At 42.1% G+C, this 12523-nt stretch overlaps 1 protein-coding gene across 1 annotated transcript in view; it reads right to left on the minus strand.

Annotated features, from left to right (window-relative positions):
- The window catches only part of ldhd (lactate dehydrogenase D), a 32381-nt gene that overhangs the window by 11197 nt on the left and 8661 nt on the right, over positions 1 to 12523 (minus strand). Inside the window, exons 3-8 of the mRNA XM_033635411.2 lie at positions 11317 to 11458; positions 10029 to 10170; positions 5459 to 5618; positions 5173 to 5372; positions 3419 to 3547; positions 202 to 329 (exon numbers count right to left, since the gene is read on the minus strand). Coding sequence (XP_033491302.1) covers positions 202 to 329; positions 3419 to 3547; positions 5173 to 5372; positions 5459 to 5618; positions 10029 to 10170; positions 11317 to 11458 — 901 coding nt within the window. The remainder of the gene's footprint in view (positions 1 to 201; positions 330 to 3418; positions 3548 to 5172; positions 5373 to 5458; positions 5619 to 10028; positions 10171 to 11316; positions 11459 to 12523) is intronic.

Below are 12523 nucleotides of genomic sequence, written 5' to 3' on the forward strand. Positions count from 1 at the left end.
AAAATTGGGTTCTGGCCTCCCCATTCAATTCCTGATAACAGACATCTTGTCAGCCACTATCTCTTACATATTATGGGGGTCAGCAGTTATGTTAAGACTCTTATGAGTATGGTGTGAGATTCACTGGGCATTTCAGTGATAAAACCATTTTCTAAAGCTGTTCATTTTCCCACAGCTTAAGTGTCAGTTGACTTTCTTTACCTTACAGCCAGGTCTCAGAGCCAGAGCAGCGTACCAGGCGTCATGACGAGCTTTCCACAATTTGTTCCATGTTTCTGAATCTCTAGCCCACTGAAAATCGGAACCAGCATTACTCTGAGTGATGTACTCTGTAAAAACACACACACCAGTAATAATTTGGTTTTACACCTGCAAAAGAGGGTCAATTATTGCTAACTACTATAACTTGCCCAGAGCCAAGAGAGGCAATTCCATGTGTATGGCATCATATCAAAATAAAATTTATGGGATGGGCCGGCAGGTTCAGGAAGAGACACACTTCTAGGAAGAAATCTAGGAAGGGAGATAGGAATAGGTGCTGTTTTGGAATCCAGTGTCCAGTTCTCATATCAATTCATCTATGGTGCACTACATAAAAGTTAGGCAGGTACCAAAGTCATCAGTATTAGGCAGTAGTAACTACCACCAAGTTTCCATCCAATCCATCAAATACTAGATGATACTAGAGATTTTTCAGTATGGAATGAATAAATATTGGACTAAATGATCAGCACTGCCACAGGAGTTACACAAGTTCCTTTTACGCTGCCTCTTCAAGGTGGGAGTGTTGCAGTATAATGCTGCCTCACTGTTTGCAAATTTGCAAACCCTTGGATGGTGAAGGAATGACACATCCCACTCTCCCTATAATTGGCCAGTACTCGTTGCCTTCATTGGTTGGATTGGTTAGGTTTAGGCAAGAGGAATGGGATTGGTTAACTTTAGGGTAATAATGTCAGGGTAAGCCAGTCAGAGGCAGAGTAAGGCAGAGTTAATCAGGATTTACATTTCTGCGTCAAATTGACGCAGTAACCTACGCCATAACTTGACATGTCCTTCCCCAGAAATGTCACTACGCATCGTGGCGATGCAGACCTCCTGTCTATTTTTGTAAGCTGAAAACCATTTCCCTCAGTGGAAACGAATCTTGAATTTACTTCTATTTCACAGATAAGTAACAATAAATTGTGAAAACAATGAAGCCCTCACACAATAGCATTTTTAGTCTTGTGTGTGATTTATCCTGGCTTCATATGAGTAGAGGAAATATCTGCTAGTCCCTAGACTAATTTATACAATGTAAAATGCCATAGGCTTGTGCTATTAGTGTTAGCATGTTGTATCTGTGGGGAAAATGTGTCTAGCAAAACACAAGTGTTTTGTCTGTGAATCCTGCTAGTTTTAATGAAGTCAATTTGTGTACTTGTGTTGAACGGCGTGTTGAACAACGTAGGCTCTGCATCGAGCTGAAGCACAAGTATAAATCCGCCTTAAAGCTATAGCTGGTAATCCTATTCAGAAACACTTCTTGTTATACTGGTTGAAATGGTCCTTTCATCCTGAGAGTAGTCAATACATAATGTGTTCAGAAAAAGGAATGAAAAAATCAGACCTCTGTGGCAGCTGCAGGCCTGTAAATACTCTGACCAATCCCTGCCATTTGGTGCGAACGGAAAGAACCAATCAGATGCCTTCATGTCTCGTCCTGTCCGAGCCCCCCCTCCGTCCCTCCCTCCTCCCTGCATGCACTCATCACGTGTCACCATTGCCGGAAATATTCAGCACACTCCTCAGCAGAAATACCAAGTTAGCAGGAGTTTGCTGAACAATGGCAGAGAAAATGCAGCCAAAAGTACCACTTCCAGCATTATTTGTAATGGCTCGCCCCGCTAAACAGGCTGAGAAAAGAAAGTTGGAGACAGAAAAGGCTGCGACGAAAAAGGCTTTGGATAAAGCAAGAGGACAAACCAGACGTCAACATCGGTGCAGCTTTTGAATGGTGGAGACAACTGAGGGAGCTGAAGGGCCTGAAAAGTGATGCAGAGGTTGCGGTCTTTCTGTTGGACAGGTAATTATTTGTTTGCTTCGGGGGGATCTGTTATTTTACTTGGCTCTCCTCTGCCCTGCTGACTCCTACCTACTGCAGGATGCGCGTTCAAGTTTGTGGAGCTGTGGCTTTGGACAGAGCACTGACGGGAAAAAATCAAATCAAATCTTGCTAGCTCTCCAACATTACCAACTATAGCTTTAAGGCAGGCCATTCCTTCACTATCAAGAATTCGCTCACCGTCTGTATAAAAGGTACAACTGTGGATTTGGGGACAGAGTTGTCTCGCTTTTAATCCAGTATTGAAGGTGGTATGAGCACTGAAATGACTGATCAGCCAAACCATTAACACCACTGACAGGTGAAGTGAATAACTTTGTTTTGTTTCAGTGCATTGTTCTGCTGGGAAACCTTTAGTTCTGGCATTCATGTGGCTACCACCTGACATGTTCCACCCACTCAAACACAGTTGCGGACCAAGTACCCCCCCCTCATGGCAACAGTACTCCCCAATGGCAGTGGCCCCCAAGCCGGATAATGCACCATGCCACACTGCAAACATCGCTCAGGAATGGCCCAAAGAATTTGACAAAGACCTCAAAGTGTCAACCTGGTCTCCAATATCCCCAGATCCCAATCTGAAAGAGCATCTTTGGCAGGTGCCATTAACCCACCTCACAACCCACTGGACTAAATGAATCTGCCGCCAACACAGTGGTGCCAGACACTGCAGGACACTGGTCTGACCTGAAACTTAACATGTTGGTCAGCAGTGAAGGCAAATAATGTAAGAAGTTCGAACTTTTAGCAATACCTGAGACAGGGTGGAGTAGAACAATGTTGGTTTTTAGCCGTACTAGCTGTAGCTAGAGATGGTGCTACAAAGTCCTTTCTTTATGCCTCCTTTGCATTTGTACACAGAAAGCAGTATGCCACACTACAAAAACTGTTCAGAAATGGCCTGTGGAGCGTGACATAAAGCTCAAGGTGTCAAGCTGGCTTCTAAATTTCCCAGGTCTAATCTGCTCAAGGATTCTTGCGATGTGCCGATTAATAAAATCCTACATCTCATGTCTGAGCATTTTTAAGACTTTTGGAAAATTCAAGATATTTAATATGAAATTTAATATTTAGATCAATGAATTCAATGCCTTTTAAGACTTTATAGGGATTTGCAGGAACCCTGATTTCATCAGTCTGTGACAAAACACTTCTGTGAACATAACAAAATTCATAATCTATTAATATTTGTAATGACGGTATGAAGGTTAATTTTATCTATATTAGGTTTTTAGCCAACTGACATAGTATGTGACTTCAGTTGTTAAAAACCCATTATTATTTTTACTTGTGATTTGTACACTCACACACCGGTTATGTTGACTTGTTCCTCGAGGCTTTGCTTCGAGCCATGGAACTCCAGGAACAGAGTTGGGGTCACAGGACAGGACAGAGAGCTGAACCTGTTGCACGCATCAATCATCACATCATCCAGAAACTCTGGAGAAAACGCATTCACACAGTCAGAACACACACACAACCAAGACAAATGTCAGTGTGATCCATCTCAATACTACACATCATTCTCTGACTTCTGTTGACTTAATGGTGAATTAAATATTTTCTAACTGCCAACAACTGATATTGATTCCTTTATTTTCACTCCTGTGTTCAATTATCCTCCTACTGCAGGGACCCTCTCTCTCTGTGTAAGGGTTTCATCTCTTTGTTTGGTCTCTAAATCAAGTTCTCCCAAACCCTTTTCATTTAAATGTGGGTGGAGCTGTTGTCACTCACTGCTCCGTTCAGTACACACTGTATTTCCTCTTCACCGGTGACACAGATGGAAGTCTGCACCTTACTTATCATCCACAGAAAGAAGTTGCATGCCGACATTTTCAGAAATAAATAAACAGGCTTCAGTGAGAGTCCCTCTCCATGGGATGTTTAAAATAAGCGACTGTGGGCATTTAGTCCTTCTCAGGCAAACGCAGGGGTTTATTGTTGCTGGAGCCCACATGAACGACGCTCGGTGACACTTTTTTTTCTCCGGATGAGAATTAGAATATATGCAGTTCACATAATCCAGTAGTAATTAATACACATTTCTAAATGCTTGAAGATCCACTCATTACTAAAAGTGTATGTCATAGAGAGACAATGAAAACTAATGGAATGGTCACAGCTGTCATATTGAAATTTAAGGTGTGCTGATGGCTTCACATTGCCAGCTCATGCATTGAGCAACATGACAAGTAAACGTAAGATGCCAGCTGTTGGCTCAGTGAATTAAGTTTTAATTTTTTTTCTCAGACTACAGCTGTTGCGAGAAGCAGCAAAACATCCTTTCATTTTATAGTTATAATTTACTAATGTATATAAAACTTGCCACTGTATGAACAGAGCAAGAGTGACCGTCCTTGATTGACCAATGAACGGACTGCAGTTTTTCTATCTCCATCTTTTAGTGCCCGATCAGTGTGCTAGCTACCCCAACAGAGGCGTCACCACAAATGGTTATGGTATGGAACGGTTCTACTGGTACCTGGTACCATCCACAACTTTTCACAGTGGAAATGGAAAAAATGCACACTGAACTGAACTGAACCGTACTGCTTGGTGGAAATGGAGCTTATGATGCTTAAAAGTTTGATTTTAGTATTAAAATTCTCTTTGTACATATCAGAAATAGGAAAATTTGCCCAAATCCAACCATCCCAATGAGGGTTCTTATTACAATGCATCATCATGTGTCAGGCATGTTGGTCTTATTGTCTTGTTTTAGAATCTGGTCTTGCTGTGCTGAGGTTGCACAAGTGCTGTAAACAACTATATAGACTGCACACAATTTCTCATATAAGGATGGGAAAGGGGATGGGAGGATTTTATTACTTAAACCCAAGTGGCGACCTCCAAGGCTGAAAAATGGAGCCAACAAGGAAGTGCCAAAAACTGCAGGTCTTTGAAAGGCCACCTGAAGCTGGCTCCAGAAACCAGTCAATCCCCATAGACTCCCATGTTAAAATGTCCAACTTTACAGCAGAAATAAACATGTTTACAGCCTGTCTCCATGGCTGATAGGGTGCAGTTGTCTACTGTAACGGTGTTGGGTGGTATCTACTCACCGATGCGAGCGATGGGTACTCCTGCCTGTAAGATCTGCACTGTGCTGTCTACAGCAGCCTGTACAGAGGGAAAAGAGCACACGGCCGACAACATGGCCTCTGGGATGCTGTATAGGCGCAAGGTAGTTTTAGTGATGATTCCCAGGGTGCCCTCTGACCCCACAAACAGGTTTGTGAGATTGTAGCCTGCTGCTGTTTTCCTTAACATTGATAAAGATAGAAAAGAAAGGTTCAAGATGCACTAGGCAATGTTGAATATTTGTGGGTGTAAATGGCTAATGAGTACCTGGGGCGTCGGCCCTTCCCAGCTGTGTGTATGATGGTCCCATCAGCCAGCACAACCTCCAGGTTTACAACATTTTCCCTCATAGTTCCATAGCGCACTGCATTGGTACCAGACGCACTAGTGGCAGTCATTCCACACAGAGATGCATCGGCCCCAGGATCTGAGATAATGAAAGCACATCAGCAGTGTTTCCTAAAATATTTTCAAAAATGAAATATACACAGAAAATGAAAATCTACTACAATCCTCACACACTTTTCTAGACAGCACTTGGCTTAAAATTCAAAACTGATCAAAAATGGAATGAATTCAATTGTTTTTAAATTTGTTTTATCATGTAATCCTCACTGTATTTAAAAAATTATAAATAACTTTGGAGATTAAGATATCTTACCCAATGTCACCACATGCTGGATGTATGACTTATAACTACTTAAACAGAAAAAAACAAACATTTTGCAATGTCACCTTTGATGGAACAAGGGGGAATAAAATGATCGGCTCTGATATAATCCATACTTAGCTAGATAAAGCAGTGGAAAACAAATCTGACAATACTGTCTTTCACTCCCACAAGATGAAAACAGCTGTTAGTGGAAAGCAACGTCAGCCACTTTTTACACAGAGATGGTGCTATAGAACTTTAAGTCTCCTCTTTATGTTGCTTTTGCATTTTTATACATAACCAAACATCAGCAGCATCATGCTGCACCAGTGTGTGATTTTAGACAGCATACCGGCATCGCGGAAGCCAAAGAGGCGTGATAATCATGACATGTAACACAACAGCGTCGGCCTCTTGTGTGACATATAACATATGCATCAGCAGCGCTTTCTAAACAATAACAACGGCATAACATGTTAATGACAATCAGTTACTGTCTCTGTTATGCAGTGGCTGATCAGAGGGTAAGAAGCTCCTGTGCCTCATTGTTTTCCACACAGGCATGACACCTCGTCAAAACACCCATGCCACCCATGATCGCGTCTTGCAGGCTGTAGCTTTCACACAGACGTCCTTTCAGCGCTGTTACTGTCTCATAAGCCGGCTTAAAGGCGAGACAAGTCCGTCCCCCCATTCCACAATTTTCTCCACAATTGTACATTTTATACAGAATAGCGAGCTGGAATAATGGAGTGAAATTCCCGCCTTGAAGAGGCAGTGTAGAAGAGGCTACTGCCTCTTCAAGGCAGGAATTTCACACAGCTACTAACAACGGCTGACGACTCCTTCGGAGGCGCCTCCAAAGGACTAGCCTTCGGAGGCTGCATAGGCCGCGTCCTCCGAAGGATGCAGACCCTGAATTGGGACACAGCTAGTGTCACCAGAGATATTGAATAAAGGAGATACCCCACTGTAGGCTTATCCAATGTTAAGAAAACGGTTACTCTTCCTGTCTCCTAAGTGGGCGTGGTTAGCTCTCCCTCCAATCACGCTGACGTCACTGAATCAGGAAGTGAGCTGAGTGGGGTATCTCGCTTCATCCAATATCTCTGGTGTCACAGTTAATGAACACTGTGTTAAAGGGATAGTTTGACATTTTGGCAAATTCGCCTATTGCCGTAATCCCTATAGTCATATGAGTAGGTACATTACCTTTAATTGTGAGAGCGTGCTGTTCTGAGATCGGTGGGGCAGAGCTGCCTGCTGAAATGGAGGTGAACGGTACAGGTCCCTCTCTCCCTCAAAACTAATCAAATACACCATCAAATGACTCCAAAACGCTCTTGTGGACAACTTGTAGCTTACACATTCACCACGCTATGAAATAATAATGTAATATTATGAGACAGAGTTGTTTTGAAGCCAAATGCAGAGCCAGAACTACATTCCAGACATACAGTACTTGCTGGGCGGAGTGATTTCAAACAGCGTATGTTTAGTGCAGTTACTCCCGTCATCAAAACAATAAGTTTGTTGAGAAGAAGCCAGAATATACAGAGGAAGAGTTACAGGTTTTGGAAGAAGAGAGAGCAAGAAGAGAGGCTGAGGCTGCTGAACAACCAGGGGCTGAGGGGAGACCCAGAGCCGGCGGTGTAAATGTGGGGCTTACTGGCCACTTTATTAGGTACACCTGTGCAATATAAATATAGTGCACACCTCAAAATAATCACCGGAACACGGGGAGAACATGCTAACTCCACACTCATAAATCACCACAACTCCTGAAGGAACAACAACATAAAATGTTCCCTAGCAGTCTGTTTATTCCCAACAATGAGAAGTAATGCCAGTCACTTCACTATATGCTCTGGGCAAGCACTTATCCATAACATAACCACAACAACATTTGCATTTCAGCCTTATTTACCATGCTTGGGTTGTAGGCTAATGTTACTCAACATGGAGGTAACGTTACAGCAGAGAGATTGCTGAGCAAAATACATAACGATCACTTACCACGTCTGCTCGTTTTGTGATGCTGACAGATGGTATGATAGTATCTTTCAAGAAAAGTGTTTGAACCATTCCTGAGCTTCTGCGCTCCATCCTTTCACTGTAGTCTTCCAGTAAAAAATGGCAGGAGCACACAAACATTTTCCGGACTGTTTCCACAGGCATGTTGGGGTCGATGTCCAGCACAAATAGCCATTGTTTCATCCTGTCCATATTACTGGTTGGAACTACGTGAAACTTCACTCTGCTCCATGTCTTCGGCTTGTTACTGCAACCTTTTACAATACATGTGTAAACCATGATTTACAAAAACACTTGTAAACTTTCCTCAAACCTTCTGGTGTGTCCAGCTGATGATACCGCGAATGGCTACAAGCAATAACAACGGCACTGTCTCAGCTGCGCACTGTGTCACTCCGCCCAGTGGTTTACTCAAGAAAGTAGTTCCGAGTATTTGCTTCATGTGTTGTAATGTTACTTAATTATACATTATTATTTCATAGCGTGGGGAATGCGCAAGTCATGTGTTTTCCACTAGAGCGTTTTGGAGTCATTTAATGGTGTATTTGATTAGTTTTGAGGGAGAGAGGGACCTGTACCATTCACCTTCATTTCAGCGGGCAGGGTCCTGTATCATAAAGCGAGATCAACCTTTCCTGGGTTACCCAGACCTATCCTAGGTTGACTAACCCTAACAATGGCAATCAGGATAATCAGTATCACAACGCTGGATATCAATTCGGTAACTCAACCCAGGGTTGCTTTATCAAGAACCGTGAACACGCAGCGGACCAATCACAATCATGAGAGAAGCGCAGCGTCACTGAGCGTCCTCACAGAGCGCCGTATGTGAGGAAAAAAAGTATTTCTCGTGAGGATCAGACATTAATTCTACTAAAATATGAGGAGGAGAAAAGCAACATTACAGAAAAGGCCAACACCGTGGCAGCTGCAGGAGGAGGAAACATGCGTGGCAACGCATAACGGGATGAATAATGTTTCGTTTTAGTTTAGATTAGTTTATTTGCACATAATGTTAAAAATAGACAGTATAAAATTTACAAGATTAAAAAAAAGAAAAGTGGCGGAGAGGTTAGAAGCCACTAAAAGCTTATCAAAGAAATTCCCCTGTCAAAACATCAATGAAATCACATGATAGAGAAGAAAAAAAAAACGGGCAAGGAAAGAAGAAGTAGAGGAGGAGAGAGGGAAAAATCAAGACAAAACAATGTAGCAAATAAAATGATGTGTAGGTTAAATTACTCATCACTGGTTCAAGTAGCTACAGTACCTGTACCTGTACATCTGACACTGATCACACCCTTGAATCCCATGAAATCAATGCTGCGCAGATGAATTGCGTGTATTACAATTATTGTCTAACATCATTGCGTCTGATGAATTGGTCTTTTTATAGGATCAGATTCAACCCTGAACTTACCCTGCTCCAGAGCAGGATAGCCGTTCAGAGTAAGTTACCATGGTGATCTACCCCAATAAGAACTGAACTGGATTTGTGAGACCGAAAACCCAGGGTTAACCCTGAAGTTACCTCGCTAAGACATTAATCCTGCTTCGTGATACAGGCCCAAGCTCTGTCCCACCGATCTCAGAACAGCACGCACTGACAATTAAAGGTAATGTACCTACTCATATGACTATAGGGATTACGGCAATAGGCGAATTTGCCAAAATGTTGAACTATCCCTTTAAGCTGCATTGAATTGCCTCTTCTGTGGGCAATTGTTTTTCTATAAGTTTACATCTTGGCCATTAAAAATGTACTTTAGCCAAAAAATGTAGGGGCTTGTTGTCCCATGGGACCAGTGCTTAAATATTAGCGTCTGTCACTAATAAGCATTAGTTACTCTAGCAGGGGAGGTTGGATAACAGCAGCGACTAATTAACTATGATAGCTCCCTTCATTCGACTCTCCGTTTTCTCAGAGCTCAGCACTGCTAATGTGGTGTGCAACTGGTCAATGGTGCAAACTAGATGCAGAACATTTGTGCAGATTCCCTCCCTCCAAGTACTTACTACAGTAATTCCATTGGAATTAATTTAATTTGCCTTAAAATGATGCAGTTTTAAACACTGGTGTGTCCAGTACTTTCCTGTGTTCTACTTACTAATCTAATATAAAATACAGAGAAAACTAAGCATGTGACTGACCAACAGGAAACCACAGGCCAGTGTCTCGCAGGTAGGCATTGAGGGCCTTCCGAGTCACACCAGGCTCCACTGTCACGTCAAAATCCTCCTGGTGGAGATCCAGAACCTGGTCCATGTTCCTCAGACTGAAGCACACACCACCCTGAGGGCAGGAGAGAGGATCCATGACCCACACAAAAACATTTGTTATTTGTCATACTTTCTATTTGGCATGTATTTAATTCCCCACTGTACTGCAGTTACTGATTTTATGCTGTCATCTAGCTATCTTGATATATACTGTGATTGTGTATTTTCATACTTTCCATTCATGACAATGTTAAAGGATAACTTCAGCATTTTTCAGCCTGGACCCTATTTCCTTGCGTAAATTGGTCAAAGTGTCTGATGTGAACAACACGTTTTGACATTTATCTAGTATTGAGCGAGTACGCAGAGGCCGGCAGCCACAGGATGAGCTGCAACGGAAGCACACGGGGCAATTGAACACCGTCACTGTATGTCCATTAAAAGTGGTCATTTTCACAACAGAGTGGCTCAGATTGTTATTATAAATGTCTGGAGTGTCTCTTTACCTTTTACTTCATCCGGTCTGTTTGTTATTGCCTCGTTAAGGAGAAGACTTTTTCTCAATTATCACAAGATTTCATACATGAGTTAGATCTGGAGAGAGTATAAATAGATCACTTATTTTATCATTATGAATGTCAGCTGATGAAAATGGGTAATCAATCTATTTAGATTGGTTATAATCAGTGCTGAATCAGTTGATATTTTGCACCTCCTAATCGTTTATTGATTGATTGTTTTTGCTGTTATCCTGCCATACTTTCATGTGTAATGTTATGCGATGCAAGCACAATAACTTTGGCTAATATCATTATCATAACCTCCACTCATCTGCAGCAGGTAAATCCGCTCTTGGAACAGCATTTTCTCTGTAAAATAAGCTCCGGCTGCCGCATCCACATGATTGAAATCTGGTTATAACCATCCATGATAGACAACACTGTTTGTTTTCAGAGAAAAAGCTGTAAAAGTTTTTTTTCCCGTCAGGAGTTGGTAGAGAGCAGGTTGAAATTTTGTTGATTTCCAGAAAAGTAGTCCAACCCTGCTCTCATATTTGCTTTTTCAGTAAATGGTTTAGCTCCAGTTAAAAAACAGAAGTGCACATAATAGTGGAAAATCGATTACTTTCATTACTGCTTCTTCTTCCAAGTATTAATGCAAATACATCAAGTCACAGATATGCTTACACACACATATACAAGGGCTTCCTCTCTCTCACCTTGACTGCACTGACCCCTCCCTCCAGGCCAGTTCCAGTGCCAAAGGGGATGATGGGAAGGTGGTGGTTGTTGCAGACCTTGGCCAGGGCGCTTACCTCCTCCACGCAACGAGGAAACACCACCACATCTGGGGGACAACATCTAGACAGCAGCAATACAACACAAACTCACTAAATGTTCTACATACTTCTCCACTAAAAGCACCTTTTGGTAGCACCCCACAAATTGTCTCATCTTTTAATGCCGAGGGGAAAAAGACAGTGTTTGCTGCCATGCCAAAGAGTTGCTGTGTGGCTTTCTGCATGTCAAAAAAACTTTAAAATCCACGAATCAAGAGACAGAAGCCAGTAGGAGCCCTCACTGTTCCCTGATAGAAGAACACATTCTTCTGTGATACAGCACATTGTCAAAAGATAGACTCATGGTGTTAAGTAATGTTAGAGTGCATTCATACCAAATCTGGCACAGTGGGTTGTGTGCCGTTGGAGTGTAACTTGGGTGAGTGGAGGGTGAAGAGAAAGCCGATCTTCCCATCTCAGCAACTGAGTATTTGTTTTCTGTAAATTTGTTTATGTTGGCTTAAAAAATCTGTAGAATTCATTTTGACTATCATTAGGCCCTGATCACACAGAAAGTATTTTGCAGGTTGCAAAACACAAGGACTGCCCTTTTTTTTTTTTTTTTTTTAAATTGAATGCCACAGGTAAAACAAAAAAAACAACAAAACAAAACAAAAAAAAAACGCTTGCTGTACCTTTTTGTTGTTGCCAAGCAACTTTTCTAAATTTTATTTATTTCACAGTAATTAGTAGCTAGTTCCTAAAGTGCACAGGCAGAGGTTACTTGCTGTAGCTCTGGTTGAGGGTGAGAGGCTGTCAGCAAATAGTTTGTTGTGCACAGGGAAACAGAGATCTGTGTGGGTACATGAGACCCTAAAAAAACAGGGTGGATCACGGGGAGAACCAGCAGTTGGTCCAGGAGCTTCGCCTCAATGATGGCCATTTCAAGTACTGCACTTATACTCTTCCACACCTGTTGTTTTCTATTGAGATTGTAGTAACTGCAGTTTGTTAAGTTGTATAGCTCTGAGAATCCAACAACTACTACCACTTTCTCCTCCATTGTTTACCAACTGTAAACTTGTTGTCATGACCACCACAGAAGGCCGCCTCCCAATTCATCCAATTGGACAATGGGAAACAAGCG

The sequence above is a fragment of the Epinephelus lanceolatus genome, chromosome 5 (genome assembly GCF_041903045.1).
Source record: "Epinephelus lanceolatus isolate andai-2023 chromosome 5, ASM4190304v1, whole genome shotgun sequence".
Lineage (NCBI taxonomy): Eukaryota > Metazoa > Chordata > Actinopteri > Perciformes > Serranidae > Epinephelus > Epinephelus lanceolatus.